The sequence below is a fragment of the Schistocerca piceifrons genome, chromosome 1 (assembly GCF_021461385.2).
Source record: "Schistocerca piceifrons isolate TAMUIC-IGC-003096 chromosome 1, iqSchPice1.1, whole genome shotgun sequence".
Lineage (NCBI taxonomy): Eukaryota > Metazoa > Arthropoda > Insecta > Orthoptera > Acrididae > Schistocerca > Schistocerca piceifrons.
This window is the reverse complement of record NC_060138.1, coordinates 899,370,266-899,389,845: the sequence shown is the minus strand read 5'-3', so window position 1 is coordinate 899,389,845 and position 19,580 is coordinate 899,370,266. Positions and strand designations below refer to the sequence as shown.

Here is a 19,580-nt window from a genome sequence, read left to right as displayed (position 1 = left end):
TTGGCTAAACATATTTTCCACCTGCAGCAGTTGACACTGCTTCTCCAGCTGGCAACATTAAGCATCCAATACCACAGAAAATAAGAATATTGAATTGATTAGCACCAAAGCAGATTGTCCATTGATGACAATGTTAATGCAGTTTTGTGACATCTTTGCTACTGTTGTCCATACAAGATTTACATCCGTGTTATCCTCGTTTCCATAGATGGTTGCCTCATTTAGATTTTCTGATCTTGTTTGACATCTTATAATGTAATAGTTCTCAAATAATCTTCTTCTTTCTTTACAGTAGTGTACACTGTACTTCAGGTATCCATGATGGAAACATAGCTACTTGTTGAGTCTATTCTCTAGGTGTCTGTGTATCTGTACTGTAGTGATTCGAGAATTTCCGCGTAAATTCTCTAACCATTCACCCTTCTACCACCTCGAACACTCGATATTTTAAAAATAAGTGTGAGAGAACGTACATACTGCACAACACATGTTTGTGTTTGCAGGCTGGAAAGGAGTCATGAGCACAATGTAGACGCGACGGTCGAACGGCATTGACAAGTGTTTGTCGCTTGCACCGTGGAAGCCATATTGGAAGAACAGGAAGTAATTATGTAGCATTATTTGCTGTTTTAGTGACTGATTATTGTTAAAGAAAAATGAACTGATTATAGACTTTTAAGTACTTCACATATTGTACTTGCTAGAGGCAAGATGGGTTCATAAATTATGTGGTTGTTAAACCAAATTTATTGCTGATGTAATTTATTGAGTCTAATTGAAACGAATTGGTTGACTTGTAAACATCCGAATATTGATGTGAAAAATGGTGAATAAGTTATTTATGGAAGCTGAAATATACCAGGACTGAACTAAAAGTATTCTTCAAGTACTAAATTATTTCAAAAGTAGAGAGAGTCTTATAAATTCCTGTTAACCAGCAGTATTCTTTGGAGAAGAAGGTTTTGGAGATCAATGTAGTCTGCAATCCAGAGAAGATCGGCTGTGCAAGACAAGTAAGTCAACTGATTGAGAGAGGTGTGAATTTTGCAATCCAACTTCACACCGCTTCTTATCGTCCACATCGTTAGAGAACGGCAATCACATTAGTAAGGGAGACAGTTGCATTAGTGTCACCAAGTGTTCTCTGAAGTTTTTAGTATATGGCCAAGATTTTTAACTCTGTTCCTCGATGTTGGTTTATTTCTAGACATTGATGCCAATGATCAACAAATCTATTGAATTAATGATGCTATGTCCTCCTAGTGGGTTTGGCAATTAACACTAAATACTGCTGTGCCTTGCAATCTGGATTCAACATCAGTACAGGTTATAAAACCACAAAGTCTTTGCTGTATGAGTGATGTGAGGTCTTGATGACTGTTACACCAGTATGACATTTGGCAGCCTGTCCAACTTCCATTTGGCAGTTTGTCTTCTTCTGGTACACTTCAATGTACTGGCACCACTTCATGAAGCCCACTTTTGTTTTGAGATCTTTCAAAAAAGAATCTGATAGGCACCCTTTGCCGTGCCATTGATTAGATGTGTAACATCACAAGTTTCCAACATATTTGGATTTACTGTGTGTGACAGTGCCAAAACAGTCTATGTAACTTATGACTTGCCTGTCTCTGGTGTTGGGATATATGCTTCAATTGGTCTTTAATGTATGCAGATCTCTTGCTGGTTGTAACCAATCATCATCATTTTTTTATTTTACACCTGATTTATGAGCCACCTCTTGAGCTGTTCCTCGCTGTTCTCTAACCACTACTGGTTTGTACCATCTAAGTGAAAGTACACAGGCAAGAAATATCCAGTCATCACACTTGTTGTATTTAGCAATATGGTAAAATCCCTTTCAGCAGTTTCACCAGATTCTAGCCAGTATCTCCCAAAACACTGTTAGGTGCACGATTTTCTTGTGACACTTTTGTTTTCATTGGTATCTTTATACAATTTGAACTGTGGGAAGAAAATAATGTTGTACAGAGGTTCCTGCTTGTGATAGTGATGTCTTTTGCATAGTCTTATTGGAACCAGGGCAGTGGCTATGTCAGATATCTGGCATATCTATGAAACTATATCACATACGATCTTGAGTTTTATCATATCTATTCTATGGTAAGTAATCAAATAAATCAGTCTCAAGCAGTGTGTCAAATTTCACATTATTTCATCTAAATGTTTTTCGACACAAGATAAAATTTAACTGAAGCATTGCTGTCAGATGAGATAAAAATGTAACTCTAATGTGTTTTCAGTAAGCACTGATTACCTAAAGAAACTCTGGCATTGACAAATCTTTTTGGTTTTAGTTTGACATCATATTTTGGCAGGAGAACCTCTCCTCATGAAGAAACAAGCACACTTGTTAGCAAAAGTATTTAACACCTAACAGCTACAATCAACTGAAAATGTTTGTACATAACTCAAGGTGGAAAACAGAGCACACACATCAGCAAGTTGGAAAATTAGCTTAACTGATTCAAAAGATGTTTCACTATTGACTTCACTGACAACTGTGAAGTTAAGCAATGTCATGAAAATTATTAAGGCAAGTAAAGTAGTGAATACTTTTAACTGGGTGATGTATTTGGAGAACAGATTTTTTCCATTTCCTTTCAAAAGAGAACAGCACCTGGTAATGGGCCGGCTCAAGTGAGCCAAAAATATCAATGTGGATCTGGACTGTCAGAGGAGGGAACAGGAATCAAGAGTAGAGAGGCACGTGCCAAGGCGACAGTGTTATGGATGATCAGAAAAATGTAATAAGGAATGCTGGAGATAGCAACTTACATTGACTGAAATAGTATGTTTCTTCGAGTGTGATACTCTGACAGAACACAAATTTATGGTGCTATAATTATGCTATTCAAATATTAATCTCATCTAACTGTGGAAAATAGTAACATTATTCTATGTGTGAAAGTATTTCTGTTTGACTGTTCCAGCTTTCCCATGGCATAATTTGCAACATTTTTGAATATAGTTAGGTTGTATTAAATGAAGAGCGTCTTATTCCAATATGATAATTTCAGCTAGGTAAGGATGAAGTGTACAAATGACACCAGTGCCGTTGAAATGGAAACAATAACAATAAAAGGGTGATACCTGTATCAGTAGTAACTGTAAGTTATTCAGTTTATAACTTTCAGTGAATATGAGCGTACTGGGTATTGTGACTATGTTCAATGTGAAAACTAAAAACTTGTATGTGCAAAAGTATAGTTCCTACACTGAAAGTGAAGTAAAAATACTCCCAGGTGGTCAATGTTCGTTGCTTAGTTAATGGTGAATGCCTATAGAGAGAATATGAGAGTTTAATTCCATTTATGGTGGTGGAACTCGGCATTTGGGTTTGGTATCTGGCAATTCAGTTGTCAAGCTCAAGTTTTTCTGGTACAACCTTCAACACACATTTTTTCAAATGTACAGAAACAGTCAGTGGCTCAAATCATGGAGTGATAACAATCATATATTACCAGAAATTTAAACCAATAACTCTGCTTCCCTATTTCTCCTTCCAGCTAATCAGGAATAAATTTTAGTAACTAAGAATTAAGATGCACATATTCTATTTGATTAAATGCATTTCAGATTAAATTATTAAGAACACATTATTAATAAATCAGTCTCCTATTTTTACACTGTTCAAGTTAGTAAGCATGAAATGGCTAGTTCTTCACACACAGTCCTTTCTGGGGAAGTGACTGTAGTAGAGCTTTTAGAGGAATGTCTAATGGAAACAAGAGTGACAGTGATTTTGATGATGTCACTGATTCATTTGTAAGCAATTCAAGTGAAGTGGCGATGAAAGTCCACCATGAAGAGTTTCAAAAAATATCACACAATGAGACGTTGAATACTGCAGTGCTTATGTAAATATACTGGAATGAAAGTGAACCTTCTGTATCAATGTACACCCAAATGCACTCACCGCCCAGGTGCCAACAATTTAAAAAAGAGCACAGGGAGGCATCCTATGTCTGCATTATGTAGTACAAAAGGTTAAGAGCACGACAATGAAATTGTTTTCTTCCAATTAGCAATGTTTGTTTATAAGTCAAAATTACTACCAAAGTTGAAAGAGCACAATAAACCAAAACTAATAGAAAATGAGGCAATTTTAAGCACAATTATTCTCAATCTATGAAATTTCCTGGCAGATTACAACTGTTTGCCAGACCGAGACTCAAACTCGGCACCTTTGCCTTTTGCAGGCAAGTGTTCTACCAACTGAGCTACCCAAGCATGACTCAAGCCCCATTCTCACAGCTTTATTTCCGCCATTGCATCTCCTACCCTCCAAAATTCACAGAAGCTCTCCTGCAGGAGAGCTTCTGTGAAGTTTGGAGGGTAGGAGACAAGTAAAGCTGTGAGGATGGGGCTTGAGTCGTGCTTGGGTAGCTCAGTTAGTAGAGCATTTACCATTGAAAGGCAAAGGTCTCGAGTTCAAGTCTCGGTCCGGCACACAGTTTTAATCTGTCAGGAAGTTTCATATCGACGCACACTCAGCTGCGGAGTGAAAATTTCATTCTGGGTTCTCAACCTAGTCTGCTACTGACTACAACTCATAAATGACCTGAAATTCATGAAACACATAATGGTAATGTACAATGTCATATTACCAAAACAGTTTCCTTTTTAAGAATTTATACCTCACTAGAAAGCTTAGCTGATGGAGAATCCAGGAAACTTCCTACATTTTGTCAAACTTGCTGGATTGAGGATTTATTGAAATAAGTAATACATAAATTGCATCTTAATTTGCAACTTGTGAACACAACCTATTTGTATCATAGTTGACACCAGAATTCTAATTATATTTTTACACTGCTAAATTAATTTAACAGCACTTGAAAAGTCAAATTTTTTAGAAAACTAAATTTAGAATACACTTGTCATGGAAGTGGCACAAGCACTTTCTGGTCAGATTACCTGTACATTTAATGACTGACACTGTAAAAACGAATTTATATAATTAACTGCCATTGGAGAAGTATATAATTTATTCAAAAGAATAGTTACCATCTGGTCTATTTGTAACACTAATATCGTTTTCTGGTAAATCATTGTGTAAGAAGGTCACATTGTAGTAAATAAATCAAGTCTGGGAGTAAAGTCTGAGACACTGGACATTACTGAAGCAAAAGACACTTGCAGTGTGGATGTCTTAATGTAAGGATATAAATGTTCTGTATATAGAATTGTTGTGCAATGCTACTGGATAACGCGCCGCATATTATACTGGGTAGATGTTACTGAACCGGTTAATAAACTGAAACACATGGAAAATTTTGTGGCTAGCATTTTTATTTGACAGGCAATTGTGACTTTTAAATATACTCTACACAACATTTCAGAGGACCTGGGAAATAAACATCACATTTGCAACACTTAGGAGAGCAACACAATGAAATGTAAGTACTGTAATTAATTTTGATTCATTGAGCCTTATTGCTGCAGTGGAGTTTGTCATGCAAATCTCAGTTCTGGACAAGAAAGCTGATTGAGGTTTCAAGGTGGAAGTGAAATTAACTGTGGTCCCTGAAGGTTGGTTGGTTGGTTGGTTGGTTGGTTGGTTGATTGGGGGGGAGGGGGGGGGGAGGGGACACCAGACACAGAAAGGTCATCAGTTCCATCACATCAGGGAAGGATAGGGATCGAAGTCAGCCATACCCTTTCAAAGGAACCATTCCAGCATTTGCCTGACGCAATTTAGGGAAATCACGGAAAACCTAAATCAGGATGGCAGATGTGGGTTTGAACTGTCGCCCTCCTGAAGAAGACTTGGCACACGGCTATGATGATAACCACATAAATAAAATTTAACTCAACTGCAATACAGATCTTGCATTTCACCTGAGAAATGAGATGTAATGTATACTGACTAATAGCAAATGTACCTGGCATTGTTTTTAATGAAATGTCAAAATTCATTCCCTCATTCATAGTGAAAATAACAATTTCATATGCTGAAAATGCTCTTGCCACTAAGTACTTAATAATAAATATCACTCCATCAATCATTAACACCGAATACAAAGAGAAGAGCGGTCAAGAATAGAGCTTTGAGGAACATCTTATGTTATTGTTCTCTTTCTTTTGAAGGCTAATTTGCTGCATTTGGGAGATACATACTCTCTGCCTTCTATTACATAGTGTAAAGAAAGTCACTATAGTGCACTTTCTGTAATATCATATTTATTTGCTGAGATGGCCCTGGCTTATCATTCATCTGAAGTTATGCTGGCTAGTTAATTCAGTCCTAGCATTGTCCCCTACACCTCTAACCTCCTCGGACCTGGAGTCCAGGTGCACCGTACCTCTTGCACTTTTCGGGACTGCCTCTCCTCATCTCGTTTGTGGAGTAGCAAGGTGTGCTTTTGACTTTTTTCCTCAGTGGAAACCTACAAGATTAATCTCATATTCTACAATAAAATTTTGATTCCTGATGGCCGCTACTTTTTCCAACATTCTTGACAGAACAGTAATAAGAGAGACAAAGAGATTTCCCACATCTTCCATTGAGCCTTTCTTTAAGAGTGGTTTTACCTTTTATATTTTTAATAAATCTAGGAAACAGTCTTGATTGTTATTTTACCCTCTGATTTAATTACCTAGGAGGTTAACCCATCTCAACTCACAGAACCTCATCATCATCATCATCATAGTGATAATACAATATTTTTGCCCACAGACAAAACGTTTCTGAACTTTGTGAATCACAAAAACTTTTAACAAGCCCAAGGGATATACCTTTTATGGTAATCTAGGGGTGTATGTCAGCAGTAATTTCTTGTTCTATCCCACTTTATTTTCATCTGTTTAACATTATTTTCATGAAGACCAAAACGATGATTTTTCTGTCACTGTGATATTTGTGGAAATAGTTTTTATTATAAATACCATTATGCTTGTAGTAATCCAACAAGGTGTTTTTTTTTTAAATATAAGTGAAATACAAAATGATAATCACATCTATAATGCTGCATACTTAATTTTCCTTCTGGAATTGTTAATAGGCTCTCATCTTTCTTTAACCAAGGAACACACAAAATATTTAATGTTTTTTAACTGTAACTGTGGCTGTTGCATGTTTTATAATACATAAATGATCGTTCAGCTCATGAGAAGTCATATGTGAACTCTGAGTAGCACAGAATCAAAGGCATCTTTCATGGGTTTCTAAGGGACTTTGGTCACATCTCCAAAATTAATAATCCAAGCATATTTCACTCATACAGATGTGGGGGGACACTGGGGATACCATTCCAGACACACTCTTGCCCATCACCATGCCAACCAATTTCACTGTATGTAGACAAAATTCCTAAAAGCACAAGGACTAGCTTAATTTTATAAGTATATCTCCTTTGGCTTAAAGCAATTTCACACTCCTGAAATTACAGCCTTGGACATTACAATGGCTTTTTCTACCTCACACTGCGACTAACCAGCTCTCATACTACCAGTGGCTCTGCATGTGACACTAACAGGGCATTGCAGCACCTTTGCTTTACATCTAAGTGTGCAGTAGCCCTTAACAGCAAGGAGTCTTGACTTCAGATTCCTTAGCAAGCTGCAGATATCAATCACATGTGTAAGTGAGCATAATGTCTATTCGTACTTTCTTCGTATCAACCCCAAATAGCTGTACTCAGAGCTGGTACAAATGAAGTGTCATCTCCAGGATGTATCAGAACATTTTTAGCACTGCATGTGTTTCTATATTTTGCTTTATAGTCCTGTATAATATGACAACAACAACAACAACAACAACAACAACAACAACAACAACTACTACTACTACTACTACTACTACTACTACACCATAATACAAAAGTCATCACATTGACAATAACAGAAAGTCAAAATCAAAGTCAATAATATTTGAAACTGTTAAGTTTTAATATACCGTAATAGTATCATTTGATGTTGTTGGTAGCTCTGAAGGAACGGTGTTCATAAGTGCCAGTGTAAGGTCACCCATTAATTGTGGCATGTCTTGCTCTAATGGTGCGCTTGTAGTATCTGGCGGTGTCCACTGACCAACTTTCTCATTGCCTTGAACATTCCACTGCTGCTCTCCAGTGGCTGCGAGTGGTGGCAGTGAAGGTGGAGGTGGTGGTGGAGTTGAAGCATCAGCCACAGGTAATTGCACATGAAGATTTTGTTGTGAATGATATGACTGATACTGTTGATTCAGTTGATGCAGATGGTTCTGATAAAGCTGTAAAAATATTGCAGCAGCAAAATGATCCAGTCAGATATATTTGGGTTTATATTAGTCACAAACATATGTGAATGCAATCCAGAGAAAAAAGTTTCTCTAAAACTGTTTAAATACTTTAAGAAATATGTTTCAAATTTATTTACTTTTCTTGAGGCTTCATTTATATATGTTCTGGTCACAATAATATCAGATTATTACATACCTTGTTGGTTTCTCTCTCTCTGAATGATTGCCCGCTACATTACACAACTGAACTGAACAAATGAATCATAACCTATAGCAAAGCCACAGAGTTTAGGTGGAAACTTATGGAAAGAACATTGGGTAAAGATTTACAATGCAGACAGCGCTGATGAAAAATGTTCTCTTTTCTGACACATACCTTAAGCAAGGGAAAAATTTAACAGGAAGAGAATGGGAGGGGATGGTGGGTGGGGGTGGGGGAGGTGCTCAAAGGGTAGTACATGCCCCTGAGGCACATTTCCTGCAGATGGAAATGAACAAATAGAACACAAGAAATGCCACATATTCCTACCAAGCCTGATGCACACATGTACATGCCATGATCCCAAGGTAATGGTACATGCACTGTACACAGCTACATCAAGCAATAGTGACGAAGCAAGTTCCTGATACTTTAAAATGGAGACTGACCAGCTCAGAGAGCCAATTTTAACATAAAATGGTACTCCAGGATAGCCAGGGATTAGTGTTGGGTTCACAACCTATTATGTAAAAATCAAGTTTTATGAAATCTAACAAAGAAATAGAGTGTCTGACCTGTTTATGATGAACTGGATGTTAAAGCTATTGAAGAGGTGAGATTTTTAGGTGAAGGGACAATGGAGAAGAAGATTATTGATTGATATTGGTTCTATTGTAAATAAGAAAAAAATCTTCTGATGGACTTCTAGGCAAAGTCACACAGACTATGCAGATTGAGAATCAGAGTGAAATTCTTCAACTATAGTCTCATAAGTGTTCCTGTCCTTCCAGCTGAAGAGATCAGAGAAGAAGAGGAGGACATTATTTCATGGTGAATTAGATGAAGTATACAGTGTGTGTCCAGGAGCAGCCTGCAGAATAACTTTTTAAGACGTGAATGCTAAAACTGGAAAAGATAGTGAGTATGAGTTCTGCATTGGAAAATACAACCTACATGATAACTTGAATGACAATGATATCAGTCTTTTACACTTTGCTTCCTTGGTAAATATGATAGTGGATAGTACAATTTTTAATCACAAAGATATACACATTATGACATGGAAATCTCCAGATGGAAATACCTTCAACCAAACTGACCATCTCTTAATATATGCAAGATATCTGTCTAACCTAATGTGTGTTACAAGCTATAGGGGTGCTAATGCAGACTCTGAACACTACCTTGTAATTGCAACAATCAGAAGCCAAAACTCCACTGCAAGGAAGCTATGTGGATCTCAAGCAAGAAATTTCCATATTGAAACAGCACCCAAGATTTTCTGACGTACTCGAGAGAAAACTATCACTTTCCCAACAGTGAGAGAATTGAGGAGATATGGAAGCATCTAAATCATGGTTTACAAATTTTTGTGACAAATGTCCAGTAAGAGTAGATCATGCCACATAAAAACAATGTAAGTAGCGATGTGAAGTGCATTAAACATGTAAGTTATGTTAAATCAAAGTAAGATAACAAGAAAATCGGCACCTTATTTGTCAAGTCTGGAAAAGTTGAAAGTGACATAACGAGGGCCAAGTATCTGTTAACTTCCTTTTTGGTGAAACACAATGTGCCCTTAAATGTGGCTGGTCATCTGGTGTTTGATCTAAGAATATGGTTCTCACATCAGAAGTAGCAAAGAAATATAGCTATGACCACATGAAAATGACATGCATAGTAAATAAAATGCCAAAAAATGCATAGTCTAAATAATAATAATAATTATAATTTTATTGTCTTTAAGCCATTACAGCAATAGACAAAGTCATACACATAATACAATACAGTACATGCTATAAAAGAACAGAATTGTTATTAACGTTACAGTTTAATATCACAGGTCATGAAATCCTTTATATTGTAGAATGGGTTTACAACCAACCAGTCATAAAGTGTTTGTTTGTATTGTTGCTCTGGTAAATTTTGTATAGATTGTGGTAGTTTGTTAAATAATTTGTGGCCCATGAGTTCACAAATGTTAACTGATTTTGACAGTCTGTGGTAGGGCGTATAGATACAGCTGTTTGCCCTAGTGTTGTAACGATGAATATTTGCCCTGCGCTTTACTTTAGGTAAGTTCTTTTTTGTGTAGATTAAAACATAATAAATATATAGGTTTATTACTGTCACGATTTTCTTGTTGAGTAAACAAAGGTTTACAATGAGCCTTGTATGGTGAGCCTGTAATTATCCTAATAGCTTTCTTTTGCAGCAATAGTATATCATGCACACAAGTGGAGTTTCCCCAGAAAATAATACCATAGGATATGATGCTTTGGAAAAATGAGTAATAAGATACTCTAACATAATTTTTAGGTACACAGTGCATTAATCGCCTTAACAAATAGATTACCCTAGACAATTTACCACTAATATACTTAATATGTGGATTCCAAGAAAGTTTATCATCCAAATATACCCCCAAAAATTTATCACAACTAGGATCATCTGATGGAAACTTCTCTTTTAAACTAAATACCATCTGCTGGGTTTTGCTTTCATTAAGCAAGAACCCATTTGCTTTAAACCAGAGTGAAGCTTGCTCAATTGTCTCTGTAACACAAGTTTTAAGGCTATCAAGATCATCACTGCCGTTCAGAAACGTTGTGTCATCAGCATAGAGTACTGTTCTGGATTTAATAAATGATATCAGGTCATTTATCATTATTAGGAAAAGGAAAGGGCCCAGCACAGATCCCTGCGGAACACCTACCTTAACTTGTTCTATACTGGACATTTCTTTCCCAACACAGACGGCTTGCTTACGGTTTTTTAAATATGATCTTAATAGCTTAAGGCTGTTACCTTTAACACCATAGAAGTCCATTTTTTCGAGTAGTAGTGTATGTTCTACACAGTCAAAGGCTTTGCTTAGGTCACAAAAAGTCACTTGAGCAAAGCATTTATCTTCAAATACTTGTTGAATGTATTTAACAACATTGTCTATGGCATCAATGGTTGACAGGTTTTTCCTAAAGCAGTACAGTGATCCACTTATTAATCTTATGTTATCAAAGTAAACAGATAATTGTTGGTAAATTATGGATTCTAGAACTTTAGAAAACACTGGGACTATGGATATTGGCCTGTAACTTGAGACAGAATTTTTATCTCCTTTTTTATATACTGGAACTACCCTAGACAGTTTAAGCTCACCAGGGAAAAAATCCTCCGGTATACACTTGTTTATACAATATGTTAGGGGTACACTATAGAGTCTATTACTTTCTTCAGCATGTTACAGGACAGGTCATATATGTCTACACTGTCTGATGATTTTAATTGCTTCTCTATTCTTAACACGAAAGTAGGTGAGACCTCAGAAAAATTGAAAGTACTTGTGTTTGTTGATGACCTAGCAACATTATTTGACAGTAACTGTGATGAGCTGATTTCAGGTTTAATTATAGCACTTTCTACTTCCTCAACTGATTTAATAAAAAAGTCATTAAATTCCTGGGGAGAGATACTAATTTTTCACTTCTTTTATCTTTGGCGACACTATTTATTAGTGTCCATGCTGCTTTGCACTTATTGGTGGATTTCTCAATACTTCTGAGATTGTGTGCTTGTTTGGCTTCCACAATAGCTTTTTTGTACTCATTCCTAGATCTAACATAGGTTAATTTAGCATGGTTGGTTTTCAGATTTCTATAAATATTGTACAACAATATACTTGATTTTTCATAGTAGACAGCTGTTTTGTATACCAAGTATTTTGTCTATTTGGAACTTTTGCTTTTAGGACTCTGTCAGTTAATTTGCATTTTTTTATTGGAATGCTGTCATTAAAGTGTCCCAAAAATGCTTTAAGAAACCTATCGAATAGTAGCTTTGCTGACAGATAATTGCTTAGAGTATAATGTGTGTCATCATAACACACGCCAAACCAATCTCTGTTACAAAGGGACCTATCAATTTTCCCATCTGTGACTGGTCGAGTGACCACAACTTCTGAGACAGGCTTATTTACGTTACTCTTATCAAGAGGGAACCTACTTTTATAATTTAAAGATACTGAACCATGATCAGAATATGGAAATACTGACACAAAACATGATTCTTCTGTTGTTTTAAAATTTACAAAAATATTGTCAAGACATGCATGTTCTCTTGTAGGCTTGTTATTGACTGAATGTAAGTTGCACTGTCTTAGTAGATTTTGGAGTTCGGTGACAGTTCGTTTTTGTGTAGTAACATCGAATTCAGCATTCACATCTCCACCTATCACAATATCATAATGTATCCATCTAGTATCTGTAAGTACATGTAACAGCAGGTCCAGTTTTTCTAAAAATACATTGGTTACACCCTTAGGTGACCTGTACAGGGAAATTACAACTAACTTAAAACTGTCTATTACTATACCAGCAGCTTCAAAGTTTTGTTCATCATGCAGAAAATCTAGATTTAATCTATTGACTGTGCCGCTAAGTTACTTGTTAGCATAGATTGCCACACCACCTCTTAAATGCAATTTTTTGCAGTAGCTACTGGCTAGATTATAATTATCAAATTTAATAAATGTAAGTTCACTCTCATTAGCCCAGTGTTCACTTAAACAAAAGATATCAAACTTATTTTCTAATCCAAAGTCATTGACAATAAATTCTTTATACACCTTACTCCTTCAATGTTAAGATAACAGACCATAAAATCAAACCTTTCTTTCTTTACAGATGCACCATTTTGCTGAGAGGCTATTAAATCTCTGGCACTATTTATCTTATGGACTTCTTCCCCTTGCTGCCTTCTACTAAAAAAAACATTTAGACATAATGGAGGTACAGTTTTCCGTTTGCCCACTACGCTTTATACTGCTTCTACTCTTGGAGGTCTCCTCTTCTTCTTGTTCATGACATGATCTCAGTGGCTGGGTTCCCACTGCAAGTGGTTCAAATGTTGCTGAAGAATGGACAGCTGGATCGCCTGTTGGTACACTTTTTGCTGAATATGCTGCCACCTTTGCTGTTTCTATTATCTTAGTTCCAGAATGGGGTGTTCTACCTGTGGTAAGAGTAGTTACAACTTCTTCTTTCCCAACACATTCTTTTGTAATCAGTGATACCTGATGTGTTACTGCTGCAACTGGAGTACATGGTAAGGAAGATACTTTGCAGGTGTCCTTTACCAGTGGTAGTGTAATAGGATCACTTTTCTTACATCTAGGAGAAACACTATCCACTAACATTTTGATCTTTTGACTGAGTAGCGATTTGCCCCATTTCTTTAAATGCATTCCATGTGTTGTGAAGTGCTGTCTTTCAAGATCGTCAGTGCTCAGGAAAAAAGCATTTGAAGGGGTCTTGCAGATCTTTTTACACACCCTGTTTGCTTTTTGGATTTCTCTGTTCACACAAGAAGATTCAGTAAGGTCATGTCTGTGTGGTATGCCTACAACAATAACTTTTTGATCCTCTGTTGTACATAGTGCATCTCTTAGCGCTCTGCTTGCCACTATCAGTTCATTCTTATACACATCGTTTGCGGCGCCCAATATTACAATGCATTAACTTTGTGTCATGTAATTATTGTTTTTATAGTCTTTCAAAACTTCTTTTCGGCCTGCTCCAGCTTTCACAACACTTGTAATATCGAGACCCTGCTGGAAACGAAGAATTCCTGCAATTCCTCTTCCGTGGCTGTCAGCAAGCAAAACTGCAGGCCTACTTCAGTTTTTAGGAATCACTTTGTTTGCAACATCAAGACAGTTACGTTTTACTGACTTACTACACTTTGTAAATTTCCTGCCCACCAATTCCGATTCATAGTCTTGGTGTGAGTTGCTTGTTTCAACATTTTTAAGTTCACAATCCGTAATAAGATGTTGAAATCGATTTCTTAACGGAACTTTTAACTTACTGGAAACAAATTTTGGTTTTGCACATTTCTTTGGTTCACTGTACTCCTGAAGTTGACCGAGTTCTTTATGTAATGTGTCAGATAGGCTTTTAATAATGTTTTCCGACAACAGAGCATGTTCTCTTGTGGCTTTCAGTTCTTTCTGCAGTGATTTGAGTTATATGATTTCACGATTTGCACAGCACATTTCGCTCGCTGCCAGATGTCCATTACACTTTGTTCCACACGTGCACGAAATGTTTTCTTGATTTATTTTCGCGAAGCAAAGCGAATGACATCAAATATGCAACACTGAACAAATTCTAATGGCACTTGATATGATTTTGTCACATAACTTGCACCTTATAGACGCTAAATACTCGCAATTTATACACCGATTTACTGCCACATCTATATGCACCGCCATCTTACTCACAGTTATTAAGTGCCTTCAGAACAGACCATTTTCTTTAGCAATGGCTGAAAGCAATGATGTGGATGGCAAGTTGTATCCTACTGTAGTTACATTCTGTAATATTCTGCTGGAAAAAGTGGTGAGCACATTGTTATCCATACCAGCTTTAGATGGAGACTCAACAGGGCAAAACACAGGTAACCTGAAGTTATCACAGCTGAATTATCTTAACATACCAATTGAAAACTGTGTGGCTTTCTGCTCTGACAATGCTCCTGTTACGATAGACTACAAAAAATGGGGTTTCAGTAGTTCTGAAGAAAGTTCAACCAGGTACTGGAATCATAGGTTGCATTTGCCATCTGATAAATCTAGCATCTGAAAAAGGTGCTGGAAGATTACCACTTAAAGTGGATGAGGTCCTTAGAGAGAAGTGTCAGAAGAAAAGAATGCCTCAAGAAATTTCACAACTTGCACAATAAAGAGGCAAAGAAAAATGTTAAGCATGTATGTACTAGGTGGTAATCTTAAGGCAGATGTTTGGATAGACCACTGGACCAGTGGGATGGGCTTATTCCTTTCTCCAAGGAGGAAGTAATAATATGTACCCAAAACACTTCCACACCCACATATCATGTTGTTGTTGTTGTTGTTGTGGTCTTCAGTCCTGAGACTGGTTTGATGCAGCTCTCCATGCTACTCTATCCTGTGCTAGCTTTTTCATCTCCCAGTACCTACTGCAACCTACATCCTTCTGAATCTGCTTAGTGTATTCATCTTTTGGTCTCCCTCTACGATTTTTACCCTCCACGCTGCCCTCCAATACTAAATTGGTGATCCCTTGATGCCTCAGAACATGTCCTACCAACCGATCCCTTCTTCTGGTCAAGTTGTGCCACAAACTTCTCTTCTCCCCAATCCTGTTCAATACTTCCTCATTAGTTATGTGATCTACCCATCTAATCTTCAGCATTCTTCTGTAGCACCACATTTCGAAAGCTTCTATTCTCTTCTTGTCCAAACTATTTATCGTCCATGTTTCACTTCCATACATGACTACACTCCGTACGAATACTTTCAGAAATGACTTCCTGACACTTAAATCAATACTCGATGTTAACAAATTTCTCTTCTTCAGAAACGCTTTCCTTGCCATTGCCAGCCTACATTTTATATCCTCTCTGCTTCGACCATCATCAGTTATTTTGCTCCCCAAATAGCAAAACTCCTTTACTACTTTAAGTGCCTCATTTCCTAATCTAATTCCCTCAGCATCACCCGACTTAATTCGACTACATTCCATTATCCTCGTTTTGCTTTTGTTGATGTTCATCTTATATCCTCCTTTCAAGACACTGTCCATTCCATTCAACTGCTCTTCCAAGTCCTTTGCTGTCTCTGACAGAATTACAATGTCATCGGCGAACCTCAAAGTTTTTATTTCTTCTCCATGAATTTTAATACCTACTCCGAATTTTTCTTTTGTTTCCTTTACTGGTTGCTCAATATACAGATTGAACAACATCGGGGAGAGGCTACAACCCTGTCTTACTCCCTTCCCAACCACTGCTTCCCTTTCATGTCCCTCGACTCTTATAACTGCCATCTGGTTTCTGTACAAATTGTAAATAGCCTTTCGCTCCCTGTATTTTACCCCTGCCACCTTTAGAATTTGAAAGAGAGTATTCCAGTCAACATTGTCAAAAGCTTTCTCTAAGTCTACAAATGCTAGAAACGTAGGTTTGCCTTTCCTTAATCTTTCTTCTAAGATAAGTCGTAAGGTCAGTATTGCCTCACGTGTTCCAGTGTTTCTACGGAATCCAAACTGATCTTCCCCGAGGTTGGCTTCTACTAGTTTTTCCATTCGTCTGTAAAGAATTCGTGTTAGTATTTTGCAGCTGTGACTTATTAAGCTGATAGTTCGGTAATTTTCACATCTGTCAACACCTGCTTTCTTTGGGATTGGAATTATTATATTCTTCTTGAAGTCTGAGGGTAGTTCGCCTGTTTCATACATCTTGCTCACCAGATGGTAGAGTTTTGTCAGGACTGGCTCTCCCACGGCCGTCAGTAGTTCCAATGGAATATTGTCTACTCCGGGGGCCTTGTTTCGACTCAGGTCTTTCAGTGCTCTGTCAAACTCTTCACGCAGTATCATATCTCCCATTTCATCTTCATCTACATCCTCTTCCATTTCCATAATATTGTCCTCAAGTACATCGCCCCTGTATAGACCCTCTATATACTCCTTCCACCTTTCTGCTTTCCCTTCTTTGCTTAGAACTGGGTTTCCATCTGAGCTCTTGATATTCATACAAGTTGTTCTCTTATCTCCAAAGGTCTCTTTAATTTTCCTGTAGGCGGTATCTATCTTACCCCTAGTGAGATAGGCCTCTACATCCTTACATTTGTCCTCTAGCCATCCCTGCTTAGCCATTTTGCACTTCCTGTCGATCTCATTTTTGAGACGTTTGTATTCCTTTTTGCCTGTTTCACTTACTGCATTTTTATATTTTCTCCTTTCATCAATTAAATTCAATATTTCTTCTGTTACCCAAGGATTTCCACTAGCCCTCGTCTTTTTACCTACTTGATCCTCTGCTGCCTTCACTACTTCATCCCTCAAAGCTACCCATTCTTCTTCTACTGTATTTATTTCCCCCATTCCTGTCAATTGCTCCCTTATGCTCTCCCTGAATCTCTGTACAACCTCTGGTTCTTTTAGTTTATCCAGGTCCCATCTCCTTAAATTCCCACCTTTTTGCAGTTTCTTCAGTTTTAATCTACAGGTCATAACCAATAGATTGTGGTCAGAGTCCACATCTGCCCCTGGAAATGTCTTACAATTTAAAACCTGGTTCCTAAATCTCTGTCTTACCATTATGTAATCTATCTGATACCTTTTAGTATCTCCAGGGTTCTTCCATGTATACAACCTTCTTTCATGATTCTTAAACCAAGTGTTAGTTATGATTATGTTGTGCTCTGTGCAAAATTCGACCAGGCGGCTTCCTCTTTCATTTCTGTCCCCCAATCCATATTCACCTACTATGTTTCCTTCTCTCCCTTTTCCTACACTCGAATTCCAGTCACCCATGACTATTAAATTTTCATCTCCCTTCACAATCTGAATAATTTCTTTTATTTCATCATACATTTCTTCAATTTCTTCGTCATCTGCAGAGCTAGTTGGCATATAAACTTGTACTACTGTAGTTGGCGTGGGCTTCGTATCTATCTTGGCCACAATAATGCGTTCACTATGCTGTTTGTAGTAGCTTACCCGCATTCCTATTTTCCTATTCATTATTAAACCTACTCCTGCATTACCCCTATTTGATTTTGTGTTTATAACCCTGTAGTCACCTGACCAGAAGTCTTGTTCCTCCTGCCACCGAACTTCACTAATTCCCACTATATCTAACTTTAACCTCTCCATTTCCCTTTTTAAATTTTCTAACCTACCTGCCCGATTAAGGGATCTGACATTACACGCTCCGATCCGTAGAACGCCAGTTTTCTTTCTCCTGATAACGACATCCTCTTGAGTAGTCCCCGCCCGGAGATCCGAATGGGGGACTATTTTACCTCCGGAATATTTTACCCAAGAGGACGCCATCATCATTTAATCATACAGTAAAGCTGCATGCCCTCGGGAAAAATTACGGCTTTAGTTTCCCCTTGCTTTCAGCCGTTCGCAGTACCAGCACAGCAAGGCCGTTTTGGTTAATGTTACAAGGCCAGATCAGTTAATCATCCAGACTGTTGCCCTTGCAACTACTGAAAAGGCTGCTGCCCCTATTCAGGAACCACACGTTTGTCTGGCCTCTCAACAGATACCCCTCCGTTGTGGTTGCACCTACGGTACGGCTATCTGTATCGCTGAGGCACGCAAGCCTCCCCACCAACGGCAAGGTCCATGGTTCATGGGGGGCCACATATCATACAAAACTCAAAATTTTCTCCCTTTCATGATTTTAGGAGGACAGAAAATCAACAGAATATGATTCTTTATATGTCTGGAAGTGCTGTTTCTTGTTGGATTTATTCATGAATCCTACAATAGGAATATAGGATATGAAAATGTCCAAGAACAAATGTCTTCACTTCACTGAAACATGTGAAAGCACACAAAGTCTTAAACTGATTGTACAGATGTGGGGTGATTATTGAATGTTAATGTTCAGTAAATCCGTAAAATGCTGCAACTTGCATAAATTTTACAGATAAACTGTATAACTATGTGATATTCCATGTTATGTTCCTACAAACACTTACACCGAGGTATTTGTATAAGTTGATTAATTCCAACTGCGACTCATAGATGTTATTGGATACTACATTTTTTTTCGTCTTGTGACTTGCACAATCGTACAATTCTGAGCATTTAAAGCAAGTTTCCCATCTTTGCATCACTTTCAAATCTTATCAAAATCTGACTGAAGATTTTTGCAGCTTCTTTCAGACAGTACTTCATTATAAGTTACTATACTTCAGAGGTTACTATTTATGTTGTGCACAGTGTCATTAATTACAACATGAAAGCAAGAGTCCAAACACATTTCCTGTGGTGCACCCAATGTTACTTGTACATCGATTGATGACTCTCCTTCCCAGGTAAATTTCTAAACTACATCTGAAGAAATGTAGAAGTTTATGGAACAGCAAGAAAAGAAGACACTTGCAAATTTCAGTGTTTTAATACACACACTCATGTGCCTAAATAAGTACCAGCTTTTAGTAATATGGTGGTTCAAGAATCATGTTAGTCATTTTATTTCTGAAACTAATGTCTGTGTTGTTGGCTTAGGTGCTACAGTATCTGCTTGACTATAACTAATGCAGCTTTTATCATTGTAATTATTATTAACAGCTGT

The 19,580-nt window shown here is 37.4% G+C and overlaps 1 protein-coding gene across 1 annotated transcript in view; it reads right to left on the bottom strand.

Moving 5' to 3' along the window:
- LOC124716989 overlaps positions 1-19,580 on the bottom strand; it is a 229,569-nt gene that overhangs the window by 54,032 nt on the left and 155,957 nt on the right. The window contains exon 6 of the mRNA XM_047243616.1: positions 7,922-8,236. Within this exon, the coding sequence (XP_047099572.1) occupies positions 7,922-8,236 (315 nt within the window). The remainder of the gene's footprint in view (positions 1-7,921; positions 8,237-19,580) is intronic.